The following is a 19,522-nucleotide window of genomic DNA, read 5'->3' as shown; positions in this document are numbered from 1 at the left end:
ACCATTCTGACTACACAACATTCTGACTACACAACATTCTGACTACACACCATTCTGACTACACACCATTCTGACTACACAACATTCTGACTACACACCATTCTGACTACACAACATTCTGACTACACAACATTCTGACTACACACCATTCTGACTACACAACATTCTGACTACACACCATTCTGACTACACAACATTCTGACTACACACCATTCTGACTACACAACATTCTGACTACACACCATTCTGACTACACACCATTCTGACTACACAACATTCTGACTACACAACATTCTGACTACACAATTCTGACTACACACCATTCTGACTACACAACATTCTGACTACACACCATTCTGACTACACACCATTCTGACTACACAACATTCTGACTACACAACATTCTGACTACACACCATTCTGACTACACACCATTCTGACTACACACCATTCTGACTACGCATCATCTGACTACACACCATTCTGACTACACAACATTCTGACTACACATCATCTGACTACACACCATTCTGACTACACATCATCTGACTACACACCATTCTGACTACACAACATTCTGACTACACATCATCTGACTACACACCATTCTGACTACACAACATTCTGACTACACAACATTCTGACTACACAACATTCTGACTACACACCATTCTGACTACACAACATTCTGACTACACACCATTCTGACTACACAACATTCTGACTACACACCATTCTGACTACACACCATTCTGACTACACAACATTCTGACTACACAACATTCTGACTACACAATTCTGACTACACACCATTCTGACTACACAACATTCTGACTACACACCATTCTGACTACACACCATTCTGACTACACAACATTCTGACTACACAACATTCTGACTACACACCATTCTGACTACACACCATTCTGACTACACACCATTCTGACTACGCATCATCTGACTACACACCATTCTGACTACACAACATTCTGACTACACATCATCTGACTACACACCATTCTGACTACACATCATCTGACTACACACCATTCTGACTACACAACATTCTGACTACACATCATCTGACTACACACCATTCTGACTACACAACATTCTGACTACACATCATCTGACTACACACCATTCTGACTACACAACATTCTGACTACACACCATTCTGACTACACACCATTCTGACTACACACCATTCTGACTACACACCATTCTGACTACACACCATTCTGACTACACACCATTCTGACTACACAACATTCTGACTACACAACATTCTGACTACACACCATTCTGACTACACACCATTCTGACTACACAACATTCTGACTACACACCATTCTGACTACACAACATTCTGACTACACAACATTCTGACTACACACCATTCTGACTACACAACATTCTGACTACACACCATTCTGACTACACAACATTCTGACTACACACCATTCTGACTACACAACATTCTGACTACACACCATTCTGACTACACACCATTCTGACTACACAACATTCTGACTACACAACATTCTGACTACACAATTCTGACTACACACCATTCTGACTACACAACATTCTGACTACACACCATTCTGACTACACACCATTCTGACTACACAACATTCTGACTACACAACATTCTGACTACACACCATTCTGACTACACACCATTCTGACTACACACCATTCTGACTACGCATCATCTGACTACACACCATTCTGACTACACAACATTCTGACTACACATCATCTGACTACACACCATTCTGACTACACATCATCTGACTACACACCATTCTGACTACACAACATTCTGACTACACATCATCTGACTACACACCATTCTGACTACACAACATTCTGACTACACATCATCTGACTACACACCATTCTGACTACACAACATTCTGACTACACACCATTCTGACTACACACCATTCTGACTACACACCATTCTGACTACACACCATTCTGACTACACACCATTCTGACTACACACCATTCTGACTACACAACATTCTGACTACACAACATTCTGACTACACACCATTCTGACTACACACCATTCTGACTACACAACATTCTGACTACACACCATTCTGACTACACAACATTCTGACTACACAACATTCTGACTACACACCATTCTGACTACACAACATTCTGACTACACACCATTCTGACTACACAACATTCTGACTACACACCATTCTGACTACACAACATTCTGACTACACACCATTCTGACTACACACCATTCTGACTACACAACATTCTGACTACACAACATTCTGACTACACAATTCTGACTACACACCATTCTGACTACACAACATTCTGACTACACACCATTCTGACTACACACCATTCTGACTACACAACATTCTGACTACACAACATTCTGACTACACACCATTCTGACTACACACCATTCTGACTACACACCATTCTGACTACGCATCATCTGACTACACACCATTCTGACTACACAACATTCTGACTACACATCATCTGACTACACACCATTCTGACTACACATCATCTGACTACACACCATTCTGACTACACAACATTCTGACTACACATCATCTGACTACACACCATTCTGACTACACAACATTCTGACTACACAACATTCTGACTACACAACATTCTGACTACACACCATTCTGACTACACAACATTCTGACTACACAACATTCTGACTACACAACATTCTGACTACACACCATTCTGACTACACAACATTCTGACTACACACCATTCTGACTACACAACATTCTGACTACACACCATTCTGACTACACAACATTCTGACTACACAACATTCTGACTACACAACATTCTGACTACACAACATTCTGTCTACACACCATTCTGACTACACACCATTCTGATTACACAACATTCTGACTACACACCATTCTGACTACACAACATTCTGACTACACACCATTCTGACTACACAACATTCTGACTACACAACATTCTGACTACACAACATTCTGACTACACAACATTCTGACTACACAACATTCTGTCTACACACCATTCTGACTACACACCATTCTGATTACACAACATTCTGACTACACACCATTCTGACTACACAACATTCTGACTACACACCATTCTGACTACACAACATTCTGACTACACAACATTCTGACTACACAACATTCTGACTAAACTAGATCATCACAAGGTTGAACATTTCAAACGTTGAATTCCATGTTGAAAGGTTTAATCTTGTTTTTTTAATTGAAAACTTTCAAAATAAAATCTATTTTACACATAGAGTTGGATATTCTAAATATATATTATAAATTAATTAATTTTAAAATAAATTTCTAAATGTTATATTTATTTTAATTCATATTTCTTCCAATAGAAATCCATCAAATAAATGTTGGTATAATGACCAGACATTACCAGCAGAGCTCAGAGCTACTGGATCAAAACAGTCATGTGATCGTCATGATTGACTGAAATGTTTCAACCATGTAATATTATTATTTATGTTTGTATTTATTCAATTTTACATTTTAGTTCAGCTTTTAAATTGAATAAATATATACTGTAAAGATTCAGGATAATAATGACAACATTTTTTGGTATTTATTGTTTAATTAAAAATATATATTTTTGAAGTTTTGTAATAAGAATATCAAATTAATTTATTTTAATAAAAAAAAGCTTTCACTCGTTATTGAATTCAATTATTTAAAATAAATGTTTAAAACAATTCTATAAAAGAAAAAGATTTTGAATGTTAGAAAAGTTGAAGTTCAATATTTTTATGACACTAATACTTATAAATACTATACTATACTGATTTACTTCCATAGAGTGTGTTCCTGTCGACGCTAATATCAAGTCAAATCATGTCAAAATAACTAATGAAAGTATTTTCTGACCAACATTTCTCAAGGTATGGAGTCAAGAGTCCACTTTTAGTCTCATGTCTTTCCAAAGATTCACTTTCTTATCACGTCCGCGATACTGTTATCAAGCGCTGCAGGTTCCAAACGCCTTTATCTCGAGCTGCTGTTGCTTCACTCGTCGCTGTTGCTCAACTTCAGCTCAACTTCAGCTCAGACTCGCGTGTCACGGCGGCTTCCAGACAGACTTGAGTGACATTTATCACATTTATCACATGTTTAAGGATCATTTTCAGCTCCTGTCGGGAAGTCTAAGGATTCTCTCTTTCAGGGATTTAGGTTTATTTATAAAAGTTTGTTAGAATATTAAATTTCACTTTTGAATTTACATTGAATTTACATTGAATTTCACTTTTGAATTTACATTGAATTTCACTTTTGAATTTACATTGAATTTACATTGAATTTCACTTTTGATTAGACATTGAATTTACATTGAATTTCACTTTTGATTTGACATTGAATTTCACTTTTGAATTTACATTGAATTTCACTTTTGAATTTACATTAAATTTCACTTTTGAATTTACATTGAATTTGACTTTTGAATTTACATTGAATTTCACTTTTGATTTGACATTGAATTTCACTTTTGAATTTACATTGAATTTCACTTTTGAATTTACATTGAATTTCACTTTTGATTTGACATTGAATTTACATTGAATTTCACTTTTGATTTGACATTGAATTTCACTTTTGAATTTACATTGAATTTCACTTTTGATTTGACATTGAATTTCACTTTTGAATTTACATTGAATTTCACTTTTGAATTTACATTAAATTTCACTTTTGAATTTACATTAAATTTCACTTTTGAATTTACATTGAATTTCACTTTTTAAATGAAAGTCAATTTTTTTATTGAACTATTTCTTTAAGCTTTTCATTATTAAAAATGAAATAAAAAGTTGATTTGAGTAATTTGTTTTTAAAAGGTTGAATATTTAATTAAAATTAAAAGATATTCTAAATTAAATGTTTTTAAACAAGTTTTATATTCTCATTTCAATAATTTAAAATACATTTTCTAAAATTCAATATTTTTTCATTGGTACTATAGTTGATCAGATCATATTGTTACACAAACATTTATATATGAATATTTTATTGTAAACTATTTAAAAAAGTATTTAGTCACAAGAAAATAATAATTTACGAATTATTGGAATTATTTAACCCTTTGTGTTGAAAAATAACTTTAAAAACATTCAGAATTATGAATTAATTTATTAAAAAACTAAACACTTTCAATGTACTAATAGTATATATTTATATAATTAAGTTAATATACTTCCTTTGTAAAAAGTATAGTAAGTTACTTTAACTAAAAAATAGTTCATTATTTATTCTCTGTAGCACTTTAATTGTTTCTCTTATTTTTGTCTGTATTTTATTAATTTATTTGTGTTTATTCCTTTTTTTTTTTTATTAAAAAAAAAAAGTCCTGTATTGTGTTTAAAAAAAACTGTGTTTGATTCAGAAAAAAAGAGCAGAATCTCAGAATTCATGTGTCTCACCTGCAGTTGATACTAAACTCTGCAGCCGCTCTAGTAGAAGAACTCACATTTCTCCTTCAAACTCTTCACTGGCTGCTCTAGTAGAAGAACTCACATTTCTCCTTCAAACTCTTCACTGGCTGCTCTAGTAGAAGAACTCACATTTCTCCTTCAAACTCTTCACTGGCCGCTCTAGTAGAAGAACTCACATTTCTCCTTCAAAGTCTTCACTGGCTGCTCTAGTAGAAGAACTCACATTTCTCCTTCAAACTCTTCACTGGCTGCTCTAGTAGAAGAACTCACATTTCTCCTTCAAACTCTTCACTGGCTGCTCTAGTAGAAGAACTCACATTTCTCCTTCAAACTCTTCACTGGCTGCTCTAGTAGAAGAACTCACATTTCTCCTTCAAACTCTTCACTGGCTGCTCTAGTAGAAGAACTCACATTTCTCCTTCAAACTCTTTACTGGCTGCTCTAGTAGAAGAACTCACATTTCTCCTTCAAACTCTTCACTGGCTGCTCTAGTAGAAGAACTCACATTTCTCCTTCAAAGTCTTCACTGGCTGCTCTAGTAGAAGAACTCACATTTCTCCTTCAAACTCTTCACTGGCTGCTCTAGTAGAAGAACTCACATTTCTCCTTCAAACTCTTCACTGGCTGCTCTAGTAGAAGAACTCACATTTCTCCTTCAAACTCTTCACTGGCTGCTCTAGTAGAAGAACTCACATTTCTCCTTCAAAGTCTTCACTGGCTGCTCTAGTAGAAGAACTCACATTTCTCCTTCAAAGTCTTCACTGGCTGCTCTAGTAGAAGAACTCACATTTCTCCTTCAAACTCTTCACTGGCTGCTCTAGTAGAAGAACTCACATTTCTCCTTCAAACTCTTCACTGGCTGCTCTAGTAGAAGAACTCACATTTCTCCTTCAAAGTCTTCACTGGCTGCTCTAGTAGAAGAACTCACATTTCTCCTTCAAAGTCTTCACTGGCTGCTCTAGTAGAAGAACTCACATTTCTCCTTCAAACTCTTCACTGGCTGCTCTAGTAGAAGAACTCACATTTCTCCTTCAAACTCTTCACTGGCTGCTCTAGTAGAAGAACTCACATTTCTCCTTCAAACTCTTCACTGGCTGCTCTAGTAGAAGAACTCACATTTCTCCTTCAAACTCTACACTGGCTGCTCTAGTAGAAGAACTCACATTTCTCCTTCAAACTCTACTAGATCTTTCTCTCTCTCGTGTTTGATGATCTACTGACTCTTAAGACACTTTGATTTGAGCTTTTCCTTGATTCTCTGAGACTCTTGTGTTTGTAAGTAAGTAAGTAATATTTATTTATATAGCGCTTTTCCAGACCAGGGTCACAAAGCGCTTAAACAATCAAAACAATACTCAAAGAAGTACATACTTTAAAGATCAAGATAATACTGAGAACAACACAGGAGTTCGAGAAATTCAAGGAAAAGCCTGAACAAATAGAAACGTCTTAAGATGTTTCTTAAAGGAGTCAGTAGATCATCAAACACAGATGTTTCTTGAAGGAGTCAGTAGATCATCAAACACAGATGTTTCTTGAAGGAGTCAGTAGATCATCAAACACAGATGTTTCTTGAAGGAGTCAGTAGATCATCAAACACAGATGTTTCTTGAAGGAGTCAGTAGATCATCAAACACAGATGTTTCTTGAAGGAGTCAGTAGATCATCAAACACAGATGTTTCTTGAAGGAGTCAGTAGATCATCAAACACAGATGTTTCTTGAAGGAGTCAGTAGATCATCAAACACAGATGTTTCTTGAAGGAGTCAGTAGATCATCAAACACAGATGTTTATTGAAGGAGTCAGTAGATCATCAAACACAGATGTTTCTTGAAGGAGTCAGTAGATCATCAAACACAGATGTTTCTTGAAGGAGTCAGTAGATCATCAAACACAGATGTTTCTTGAAGGAGTCAGTAGATCATCAAACACAGAGATGGTTCCACAGCTTAGGAGCAACAGCCTGAAAAGATTTCTCTCCTCTGGTCCTGAAGTTCAGGAACCATCAGTAGATTCTGATCCACAGACCTCAGAGCCCGAGCTGGGGTGTAAGGCTGGATCAGATCAGTGTGTTATCTTGATCTTTTAAGTATTTATTTTATTGAGTATTGTTTTGATTGGTTAAGCGCTTTGTGACCCTGGTCTAGAAAAGTACAAATATAACTTACTTCCATGAAAGTTGAATTCCTCGTCCTGCAGGTCAGGCTGGGTTCCCGGTCTACAAGTACGTCCCGTACGGGCCGGTCAACGAGGTGATCCCGTACCTGTCCCGCCGGGCCCAGGAGAACCGGGGCTTCATGAAGGGATCTCAGCGCGAGCGCTCGCTGCTGTGGGCGGAGCTGAAGCGCCGGATGATGGCGGGCGAGATCTTCTACAAGCCGCAGTACTGAGGCGTCGCCGCAGCATCTTCTCCACAAACATTCCTCTCACTCCGTCCGTGTACTTTGTCGTTTATTTATTCTAGTAGCATGTCTTTAATAATGTGTTGTCAGTGATGACAACCGTCTTCAGAACGCACACTCGTGTCACGTGTTTACAGGTTTATTAAGTGCCTTCGATGGCAGTAAATCGGTGAATATTGTGCGAACAATAATGGTTTTTAATTCAATATTTAAAACTAATGTTTTATGGAAATGATTGAATTTAATGATTCAGACGAAATCATTTCGTTTTCAATGTTTTTATGACTGTGACAAACTTCAACTTCGAGTCTCAAGTGCCTTTGATGATAGTTTCTCCAGCCAGAGACGAAGATGAGAACATACTGTGGTTTTTGTTATTTCATGGTTTTTTTTAGTATTTTAATGACAATCTGTGACTTAAAATAAAAGAATCATGTTGGATTTTAAAGATTATATTATATTTGATGAAAAAGGTTGACGCCGAAGAAAGTTGTACGAAAAAATTAAATAAAAAGTTTGATAAAAATATTCCATTGATGTGTTTTGTTTTTTTCAATCAATGTGTCAATTTTCAATATGACATTTTACATCCATTTTTGTTTTCTATTTAAGCTGCCACTCTTCTAATTAAACAAAATAATAACATACAAAGTAAACAGTTAAACAAGATAATATAGTAAGTAAAGTAAGTAATAGTTATTTGTAAAGATAACAGTTAAAATATATACTTTAAAAGGTAGAGACACATAAGACAAACACAACAAGAAAGTTAAGAGAAAGCTCAAATAAAAATGTCTTCAGATGTTTCTTGAAGGAGTCAGTAGATCATCAAACACAGATGTTTCTTGAAGGAGTCAGTAGATCATCAAACACAGATGTTTCTTGAAGGAGTCAGTAGATCATCAAACACAGATGTTTCTTGAAGGAGTCAGTAGATCATCAAACACAGATGTTTCTTGAAGGAGTCAATAGATCATCAAACACAGTTGTTTCTTGAAGGAGTCAGTAGATCATCAAACACAGATGTTTCTTGAAGGAGTCAGTAGATCATCAAACACAGATGTTTCTTGAAGGAGTCAGTAGATCATCAAACACAGATGTTTCTTGAAGGAGTCAGTAGATCATCAAACACAGATGTTTCTTGAAGGAGTCAGTAGATCATCAAACACAGATGTTTCTTGAAGGAGTCAGTAGATCATCAAACACAGATGTTTCTTGAAGGAGTCAGTAGATCATCAAACACAGATGTTTCTTGAAGGAGTCAGTAGATCATCAAACACAGATGTTTCTTGAAGGAGTCAGTAGATCATCAAACACAGATGTTTCTTGAAGGAGTCAGTAGATCATCAAACACAGATGTTTCTTGAAGGAGTCAGTAGATCATCAAACACAGATGTTTCTTGAAGGAGTCAGTAGATCATCAAACACAGATGTTTCTTGAAGGAGTCAGTAGATCATCAAACACAGATGTTTCTTGAAGGAGTCAGTAGATCATCAAACACAGAGGGAGAGGATGATCTAGCAGGAGAAATGTGAGTTCTTCTACTAGAGCAGCTCAGAATTCTGGCTGCAGAGTTTAGTATGAACTGCAGGCGAGACACATCCTTTTTTGTTTAGACACTAAATAAACTGTTACAATAGTGTAAACGACACAAACACATTATAAGATCATGTTGTGACAACAATTATAGATTTTTCTCAGTTGAAACAGTTTGTGTCAGTTTTGTTCAGTGTTGAACTCGAGACATTTGTAAAAAACAACACCAGGTTTCTCAGTTTGACTGACCTAAGTCACCCAAGTACTGACTCAACCCTAGAACCTAATCATCAACAATCACCAGAGTTTCAGTTTTGTCCACATTTAGCTTCAAAGTGTTTTCACTCATTGTTTGATTTCTAGCAAACAATTGACTAAGCTGTTCAGCCTCTGGGGCTCAGTTGGATCAAAAGAGCAGTAGAGCTGGATGTCATCAGCAAAAATGTGATGAGAAACATCCGGAAATCTCTGAATGATTTTACCGAAGGGGATAAAGTACAGCAAAAACAATAAAGGACCCAGAACGGAACCTTAAGGGACTCCACACAACAGATGATTCAGACATTATTTGATTGACAGAAAGGTAAGAGGAGAACCATTCTAACACAGACCCAGACAGTCTTCATCCCTCAGTCTTCTCAGCAGGATCTGGTGATCAACTGATCCAACAGAACCAGAACATCATGATGTCACTGGACTCTTTCAGTAAGACACTCTCCGTAGATGTTTGTGGAAGACGTGTATTAATAATGTTATATTAACTTCATATTAAAGTAGAAATATGTTTAATGCAAAAGTAACATTAAGAGCAAATTGTAACGACCATCGATCGTAAGATAAAACTTTGATCCTACAGTGGACAGAGTTTTCATAACAATAAACTATATAAACGTGCGAGACACAAAGGGAAATGGAAACGGAAAGACTGCATATAAATACACGATATAAAAGTACTTTTATGAGGTTTTTACAAGTGATAATAAACAGAAGCATCGAGTGTTATCTTGATGTCAGGAAGATAAAAACAAGAGAGAGTCACAAGACTTTAGAAGAAACATTTGTTTTTAAGTTGTGTTACAGAAACAGGCGTGTGTCGACTTGTTCGCTTACACTTGCCAAGAAAAAGTGCTCAAGAAAAGAGAAAAACAAATCAAGAGTCTTAGTGTAGAATAACACGTTTATATTAAAGTGCACCTAATGTGCTGATTTAAGTGTGTATTAAATTGTTCTAGGACCTCTATTATACTCTATTATACTCTATTTTACTATATTATACTCATCAGTTTCTCTTTGCACAAAACTCTCATTTAATAAAGATATTTACATTAGAAAATACACGTAAGCTCCGCCCACTTAAAATGCTGTTTTGGCTGAGAAGAAGTCTCGTTCAAGCAGCCACGCCCACTCTGCTCTGATTGGTCTCAAAAACACAAGTTTCATTCAAGGACTCACGTAAATTTCAAACTCACCCCTGAAACTCCCGTTTTGTGCATTAAAAACGAATAATAAAAATAAGGTTTGTTGCTTAATGTACACATTAGAAAAACACCTAAAGGCAGAAGTAACTCTCACCATGTTTACATAAATATTTAGTTTATTAACATGTAGGTTCTTCACTGATGTAGATCTTCTAGAGACACCTGCACCAGAGTGATGTCAGAATGTATAATTTAAACCGTAATCTCGTTTGGATAGATTTCAGACGAGAACTTTATTAAGTAATAACTTGAAAACGGATCAACGTCATGATGAATGAACGACTGCATGTTGAAGACTTTAACATTTACAACATGTGAATAAGTCAGGAGAGTTTTCACATTAGGTGAACTTTAAGAGCAAATTGTAATGAGTATCGATGGTAAAATAAGACTTTAATCCTACAGTGGACAGATTTGAGGTTTATTCATAATAATAAACTATATAAAGGGAAATGGAAACGGAAAGATTGAATATAAATACACAATATAAAAGTACTTTATGAGGTTTTTACAAGTGATAATAAACAGAAGTATCGAGTGTTATCTTGATGTCAGGAAGATAAAAAAAACAAGAGAGAGTCACAAGACTTTAGAAGAAACATTTGTTTTAAGGTGTGTTACAGTAACACACGTGTGTCGACTTGTTCGCTTACATTTGCCAAAACTGCACAAGAAAAGACAAAAACAAATCAAGAGTCTTAGTGTAGAATAACATGTTTATGAAATACATTTGTGAGCAGAACTTTACATGAAATCACAGATATTTAACAATAACTCTGTGGTTTAGTTGAAAAGTGAAAAATACTTCATCACTAACAAAGATAATATCATCCGTAAGAAGATATAAAAGGTTAAGTAAGTAAATAAATAAAAGGTATCATCTCAGGCTGAAGGACATCACGTCTGACTCTATGGTGTGCAGTAGGAGCACCTCAGGGGACAGTACTGTACCCTCTCCTCTTACACTTCAGACTTCTGCTACAACTTTATAAAAGAGTGAAGGGAAGATGTTATTCTATGTTTGTATCTTTTAAGGTCTTTGTGTCGTTTCCTTTGATATACGTATGTTCTTTAAATTGCTCTTTATTATCTCTGCTCTTTGTTCTTCTTAATTTGAACTTTGTTTTTGTTTTAGGTTTTTTTTTTTAAACTATCGTCTGCTGTGACCTGAAACCCTATTTCCCAAAGGTGATTTCCAGAGGATTAATGAAGCCTATTTAATCTAATCTAATCTAATCCAATCTCCGTATACAACTCTACTATTAGGTCTAGATTCTTTGTTCACTTTCAAATAAAAAAAACATGTACAGATATCAAACATAAACAGTAGTGACGATGAAATACCGAATAACTTTCTAAATAATTAAACACTTTTCTATTCATTTCTGCAGGAAGGAAAGATTCTACTCTTCCTTTTCTTCTTCTTCTTCTTCTTCTTCTTCAAATGATCGTTTGTTTCCTTCTTTTTCCTTCTGTGAACCTGATTCTGTGCCAAGATCTCCCTCCTGTTGGACGAACAGAGGAACATCTTAGTGGGAATAACATGTAAAATAAAATGTATAAATTAAATATAGAATTAATCTAATGTTTTTCTGCTCCAGAACTAAAATAGGTTCCTTACTAAAAGTTATGGAGACACATGGCGCCATCTAGTGGAACAAATATAACACTACATATAAACCTTCTTATTTTCCTGGTGTTATTAAAAAACAAGATACTAAATCTTGAACTCAACCTGTTTGTTGTGAAGGAAAATCAAGTTTTTGAATTTGAAGATGACATCTTGAAACTTGATATTGAACCAATATAAAAATTCTATTAAACTTTTTTTTTCTGTATTCTTCAAATATTGTGTACTGACTTTAAATAAAATGGGTATCAAATTTACTTTTTCATGTTTCCTACTTCTTAAAGTAAGTTAGTCCTTTTGCAGCCAGAATTCTGAGCCGCTCTAGTAGAAGAACTCACATTTTTCCGATCCTTGAAACTTTTCACTGGCTGCCAGTTTCTTTCAGGATCATTTTAAAATTCTGGTTCTTACTTTCAGATCTATTCATGGTCAGACCTTCCATCAGTGATCTGATCCAGACTTACACCCCAGCTCGGGCTCTGAGGTCTGTGGATCAGAATCTACTGATGGTTCCTGAACTTCCGGACCAGAGGAGAGAAATCCTTCCAGACTGTTGCTCCTAAGCTTTGGAACCATCTCTGTGTTTGATGATCTACTGACTCCTTCAAGAAATATCTGTGTTTGATGATCTACTGACTCCTTCAAGAAACATCTGTGTTTGATGATCTACTGACTCCTTCAAGAAACATCTGTGTTTGATGATCTACTGACTCCTTCAAGAAACATCTGTGTTTGATGATCTACTGACTCCTTCAAGAAACATCTGTGTTTGATGATCTACTGACTCCTTCAAGAAACATCAGTGTTTGATGATCTACTGACTCCTTCAAGAAACATCTGTGTTTGATGATCTACTGACTCCTTCAAGATACATCAGTGTTTGATGATCTACTGACTCCTTCAAGAAACATCTGTGTTTGATGATCTACTGACTCCTTCAAGAAACATTTGTGTTTGATGATCTACTGACTCCTTCAAGAAACATCTGTGTTTAATGATCTACTGACTCCTTCAAGAAACATCTGTGTTTGATGATCTACTGACTCCTTCAAGAAACATCTGTGTTTGATGATCTACTGACTCCTTCAAGAAACATCTGTGTTTGATGATCTACTGACTCCTTCAAGAAACATCTGTGTTTGATGATCTACTGACTCCTTCAAGAAACATCTGTGTTTGATGATCTACTGACTCCTTCAAGAAACATCTCTGTGTTTGATGATCTACTGACTCCTTCAAGAAACATCTCAAGATACTTTCATTTGAGCTTTTCCTTGATTCTCTGAGACTCTTGTGTTTGTCTCTTTTTTATCTTGACCTTTTAAGTATTTATTTTATTGAATACTGTTGTGATTGTTTAAGCTCTTTACAAATATAAATTACTTACTTTCCTACTTTTGAAATCAAACTTAAGACAAACTCTGCAATAAACAAAAGTTTGAAAAGCATTTTTAAATATATTGAATTAGGTTTAGAGACAATTTTAGCCAAATTTTTAAACAAAAAATAAAAGAATTATAAAATGAAAACTATTTTTAGTCCATGGAAAAACTTCCCCTAAATCCCCAACTACATTTGGAATATATTAAATAATATTTAACATCTGAAACCCAGAAGAAATCATGTTTTGACAATTTTAAGAATTTTACTATATTGCATTAACATGTTCTAATAATGAATCCAGAGAGATTCATAAAGTCTATATATTGCCAATTAAATAAATGAATCAATGAGTAAAAATATGTTATTCTATGTTAATCTTTGTGTAGACCTCCAGAGGGATTTATAAAATCCGTCTAATCTGCTCCTTATTTTTTCTAGTTATTCATTTCAGGAATATTTTAGGATCCACAGGATTCCTGTCGTCGATCTGACTTTTGAGCGACACGTCTGTTGTTATCGAGTGACTTCGAAGGTCATCTTCTCGCTTGACGTCTGTAAGAAACAGATTTATGTTTCCTCGACTCTCTGTAAATAAACATTAACGTTGTACGTACTTGTCAGGGTCACTCGAGAAGAAACAGAAACCGATTTAAAACTAGCGAGATAAGAGTCGAGGTCAAGGATAAACCAGGCCGGAGTTTAAACTGCAGAAAAGCAACGAAGAAGAAGAAGAAGAAGAAGATGAAGAACATAACAAACATGGCGACTCCGAGACATTAACACACGTTTTTAATTTAATCATTTACAGTCGGAGACAAGAATGGAGACTCCGGTGTCAGGAATGGGATGTTGAGGTGAGACGAAGCGGCTTCTTCTCGGTGGATCTCGGCTCTCACACCAGGGTCTCGGTTCCTTTTCGAGTCAAAGCACAACAAGTCCATGATGACTCCTCGACGTCCAGGAGATCAGCAGAGACGAATGACAGGTTTCTCTCTTGAAGATGATGATGATGATGAAGAAGAAGAAGATGACCAGGTCACTCTTCCTTCGGCTCGTAGTTGTGTTTGATGTGCTTCCATAATTTCTGGAAACGGACACAAACAACTTTTAGTCTCACGTCTGTGTGACATAAACAAGTCAGAAGCTACCTTAGCATAGGTTAGCACGATGCTAACCTATGCTAGCAAGGTCAGGGTTGAACATGTCGAAATAAAACCTTTAAAAAGAGACTCACTCCGCGGTTGATCTGCTCGAAGATCGCGTCGCCGCCCTGGTCGAACACCCGCTCGAAGAGCACGGCGCCGACTATGATGGTGACGGCGAACGTGGAGGTTCTCTTGAAGAGAAGCTGGTACACGGTCCTCGCCAGCGCCATGTTGGTTGGATGCTGTCCAGGGCGCATGCGCACGGACCGAACCAAATATCCGGCGTTTGACCCTCGGAGACTTCCGTAGCGTCGTTGTAGCTTGTTATGCTAGCTGGCTAATGCTAGCCGGCTAACGCGTCCGCAGAAGTTCTCTGTATTTTTTGTATTTTAAACCGGTTTACTAAGGTTTATATCGCGTTATTAACACGTTAATTAAATGCTACTAACGTGATTTGAATTGTTCAAGTCAACAAGGGTGTTTTTTTTCAGTTGATTTCTTCAAAACACACAGGTTTGTAACATTTTATAAAAGATAAATACGTTTAAATGGTCTTTGTTACTTTAACAAACACAGTAGTTGGTGTTCTTTCATTTAAAAAAGTGTTTCAAACCGAGGCATTCTATCTATTCTTTTAATTGTTTATTACATTTCTTAACACTCCTTTAATGATTAGAATTTACAATATTGTTTATAATTCATGGTACATTTTAACTTTATTAATGTTCCCCCGACATGTGTAAGGAAGTATATCAGTTTGAATTTAACATTTTAAATGTAGATTTCTCTTTATTTGAATTTGTTTTGTTTTTTTAAGCTTTAAATATTTTCTAAACAATTGAATTAAAAAAAAAGTGTTTATTGAATGGTTTGATTTCTCAACAATTTCAATTACTGGTTTTCTTTTTACAACTATATTTATGAATTATTCGATTTTAAATATAAAACGATTTATTTATTATGGAATTAGAATATTAATAGTACATTTTTTTATTTAATAAAGCTTTGAATTCAGTTGTAAAAGCCATTTAACTTTTTAACTAAAATTTTATGGAATTATAATATTTCAAAACAACTAAATTCTAAATTCAAAATAACTAAATTTCAATGAAAAGAAATGAAAAGTTTCAAGGTTTGAATATTAAATTCAACCTTTGGATATTCTGACGCCACAGATAAACTTCCATACTTTGTTATTAATGTTTAGTTTATTCTTCTTATCATATTATTCAGTGGAAGAAGTTAAAAATATATTCTCTTGACAATAGAAGTTTAACGGAATAAAACCTGCGTACGATTGTATTTTGAAAAACATTTGTGTGGATCAGGAAGTGGCCGTCATGGGGAAGAGGTACTACTGCGACTACTGCGACCGTTTCTTCCAGGACACCATGCACAACAGGAAGAAGCACCTGAACAGTGTTCAGCATCACCGAGCCAAGAAGAGCTGGTTCGACCGATTCAAAGGTGATGTTCGCTCCGATATCACGCCATCATGCCACGATATAAATCCTCTTGAGTACCACTGTGACGCTCACACCCGAGTCACATGTCCTTGTTTCTCATCATCTCGAACGTGCTCCTCAGACTCCTCGGCCGTTCTTCAGGACGAACAAGCCAAAAAACCTTGCAGACAGTTTTACTTCAAAGGTGAGAGACAAACAAACGCACAACTTTGTGTTCACAACTTGTTCTGATTGATTTATTTTTCTTCTCCTGGACCAGGATATTGTGACTTCAGTCCAAACTGCAGGTTCTCTCACATGACAGAAGAAGGTTTTGCCAGATTGAAAAGACAAGTTGAAGGTGAGATTGAATTCACTCCTCGGAGAGAAAACATAAATAAATACACAACTGAATGTATAAATTGATAAAATAATACAATTTAATAACCTCTGATTTTATTTTTGGCAAAGACGCTATTTCTGTGTTTATGTTTATTTTTAATGGTACATTTTAACATTTATTGTACATTTTATTTATTTATTTAGCAACATATATTTATGTATTTATACATTCGTTTTTATTTAGCAACGTATATTTATGTATTTATACATTCGTTTTTATTTATTTATTTCCATTTTTCTAATTTTTATTTATTTATTGGCTTCAACATCGGCATCGATTGCTTTGGTCTGTTTCACTCGTCTAATCAACCGCTAGTAATGAAGCTGATTATATAATTATATAATATATTAATATACTGGTTGTATTTTATATCATTTGCACGTTGAGAATATGGAGGAATATCAATGAAATAATTACAGATAAATGTATAAATACACAACTTAATGTATAAGTAAATATATTTGTGCAAATAAATAAATGACGAATGATAAAAAAAAAAATCTATGACGATCATGAAGCCAAAATATAAGTACATAAATATATGTTGAAATAATACAATAGTTATACACACAAATGGAACCTTCGACCAAAAATCACGTTCTTTGTTTATTTGGAAACATTTATTTCTGATTGATATATTTATTACTAACTGACATTTATAGTCATTAATTCTCTTTGTGATCCTGCTGTAGAAAATACAAATATTACTTACTAACACGGCACTAATATCAAACAGCCACAAGGTGGCGCTTGTGTACTTTGCTGTTTTTCCACTTGTTAATAAAGTTTATTGAATACTTTTCACAAAACACTTTCAAGAAATATTGAAATATTTTACAATATACATTAAAAAATATTCTTCGTTTAAAAAAACCTATTATTTAACTTTTACAAAATATAGAAAAATAAATAGAAAATAAAAAAAGATAAATTCACCAAAAAATATGTTCAATTTGCATAATATTTGTATCTTATGATGTTTGCATCTTATGATGTTTGCATCTTATGATATTTGCGTCTTATGATATTTTTATATTAGGATATTTGTATCTCAAGATATTTGTATACTATGATATTTTTATATTAGGATATTTGTATCTCAAGATATCTGTATCTTATGATGTTTGTATCTTATGATATTTGTATCTCAAGATAGTTGTATCTCAATATATTTGCATCTTGTGATATATGCATCTTATGATGTTTTTATCTTTTGATAGTTGTATCTTATGATGTTTGTATCTTATGATAGTTGTATCTTATGATAGTTGTATCTGTTGATAGTTGTATCTTATGATAATCGTATCTTTTGATAGTGGTATCTTTTGATAGTGGTATCTTATGATAGTTGTATCTTATGATAGTTGTATATTTTGATAGTTGTAGTTGTATCTTTTGATAGTTGTATCTTTTCATAATTGTATCTTTTGATAGTTGTATCTTATGATAGTTGTATCTTTTGATAGTTGTATCTTATAACAATTTCATATCTTCTTAACACAGTCAGAACCTCCTTAGATTTTCACTTTCAGTAGTTTGACTGAAAGATTCTCCATTTTCTGATGAATATAATTACTAGAACAAAAGTACACATAAAGTACAAGTATATAGTTTAAAGTTTCTTTACTCGTCTCTTCTTAATTTGACGCAGGTTGTACAATGTTGAGCAAAACCCCGGAGATCAAAGGACGATTAATTCAATCGTCAAAAAGGATTCTTTCTTGTTAAATCTCATGAGGTTTCATTGAACCTGGATCTCAGGCAGTGACTCCAGCAGGTTCCAGGTCCAGGTTCTACTCACAGATGCTCCTCTCTCTGTCTCCAGAGGAGCGACTCGGGGTGGAGGGCGGCGACGACAGAGTCTTGTCCGAGCGAAGGGTCGACGATTGGCTGCTTCGATGGACGAAGAGACGGACGAGCGACGACAGAGAGTAGGTTGAGTTGGTTTCTCCTCGTCTGCGTCACTCAGTCTCTCTCCTGCTCAGGGAGGCGAGGAGCGAAGAGGACCCGGAGGAAGAACCCGTTCAGATCCCTCCTCTGCTGCTGTCCGTCCCCGACCTCCCCCCCTCGCTGCTCCCCCCTCCCCCGCGCGGCTGGAGAGCGGCTGCGGACTCTGAGTGGGGGTGAGCATGGATGTGTGTTGTTACGTGTGGAGAGTCGAGCGGTTTTACTACGAACGACTGTTGTGTACTTTCAAGAGCCGAGAACGTTTGGAGATTATTAAAGTGTTTTTACAAAAGTTATATCTTGTAATTGTCATTTATAAATAAATGAAATCATCACATGATATAAGAATATAAAAGAATATCATCAGATTATTGAACGATTTAAATGAACATTTCAAATGTTGCAAACATTTTTTAAGCATTATTTTTCCATAATTGATTTCAATTATTTCTATATATCTTTATAAGGTTGAATTTAAATTATATTCATATTTTTTTTCTTTTTTGTAAATTTTATATTTGTATCTTGTATTTGTATAAGTTTGATATTATATCTTATGATATTTGTATCTTATGATATTTCTATCTCAAGATATTTGTATGTTATATTTGTATCTTATGATATTTGTATCTTATGATATTTCTATCTCAAGATATTTGT

General features: G+C 35.0%; 3 protein-coding genes across 4 annotated transcripts in view; 2 read left to right on the top strand and 1 right to left on the bottom strand.

Annotated features, from left to right (window-relative positions):
* The window catches only part of prodha (proline dehydrogenase (oxidase) 1a), a 38,370-nt gene extending 29,948 nt beyond the window's left edge, over window positions 1-8,422 (top strand). The window contains exon 14 of the mRNA XM_087790515.1: window positions 7,692-8,422. Within this exon, the coding sequence (XP_087646641.1) occupies window positions 7,692-7,882 (191 nt within the window). The 3' untranslated portion in view covers window positions 7,883-8,422. The remainder of the gene's footprint in view (window positions 1-7,691) is intronic.
* Window positions 8,423-14,694: 6,272 nt separating this feature from the next.
* Window positions 14,695-15,303, bottom strand: uqcr10 (ubiquinol-cytochrome c reductase, complex III subunit X). Its single transcript, XM_087790514.1, has 2 exons — window positions 15,157-15,303; window positions 14,695-15,006 (listed from the first exon to the last, which is right to left on the bottom strand). The coding sequence occupies exons 1-2, from the start codon at window positions 15,295-15,297 to the stop codon at window positions 14,959-14,961; spliced, it is 189 nt and encodes a 62-aa protein (XP_087646640.1). The 5' UTR covers window positions 15,298-15,303; the 3' UTR covers window positions 14,695-14,958.
* Window positions 15,304-15,408: 105 nt separating this feature from the next.
* On the top strand, window positions 15,409-19,158 carry zmat5 (zinc finger, matrin-type 5). Of its 2 annotated transcripts, none has more exons than XM_087792344.1 (6): window positions 15,409-15,580; window positions 16,400-16,534; window positions 16,655-16,717; window positions 16,793-16,873; window positions 18,741-18,846; window positions 18,901-19,158. In XM_087792344.1, the coding sequence occupies exons 2-6, from the start codon at window positions 16,408-16,410 to the stop codon at window positions 19,040-19,042; spliced, it is 519 nt and encodes a 172-aa protein (XP_087648470.1). In that variant the 5' UTR covers window positions 15,409-15,580; window positions 16,400-16,407; the 3' UTR covers window positions 19,043-19,158. The 2 variants fall into 2 exon arrangements, with proteins under 2 accessions (XP_087648470.1, XP_087648469.1); XM_087792343.1 differs by having other exon boundaries at window positions 16,396-16,534.
* Window positions 19,159-19,522: the final 364 nt, after the last annotated feature.

This window comes from Callionymus lyra, chromosome 5, assembly GCF_982586985.1.
Source record: "Callionymus lyra chromosome 5, fCalLyr1.hap1.1, whole genome shotgun sequence".
NCBI classification, from domain to species: domain Eukaryota; kingdom Metazoa; phylum Chordata; class Actinopteri; order Syngnathiformes; family Callionymidae; genus Callionymus; species Callionymus lyra.
This window is presented reverse-complemented; position numbering and strand designations above follow the sequence as displayed.

Bases quoted from the DNA above. Each gene is read 5' to 3' on its own strand.
- uqcr10 (XM_087790514.1), bottom strand. From the start codon at position 15,297: ATGGCGCTGGCGAGGACCGTGTACCAGCTTCTCTTCAAGAGAACCTCC. The intron at 15,007-15,156 runs GTGAGTCTCTTT...GTCCGTTTCCAG, and splicing joins TCGAGCAGATCAACCGCGGA to AAATTATGGAAGCACATCAA.
- zmat5 (XM_087792344.1), top strand. From the start codon at position 16,408: ATGGGGAAGAGGTACTACTGCGACTACTGCGACCGTTTCTTCCAGGAC. The intron at 16,874-18,740 runs GTGAGATTGAAT...CTCTGTCTCCAG, and splicing joins ATTGAAAAGACAAGTTGAAG to AGGAGCGACTCGGGGTGGAG. The intron at 18,847-18,900 runs GTAGGTTGAGTT...TCTCCTGCTCAG, and splicing joins CGGACGAGCGACGACAGAGA to GGAGGCGAGGAGCGAAGAGG.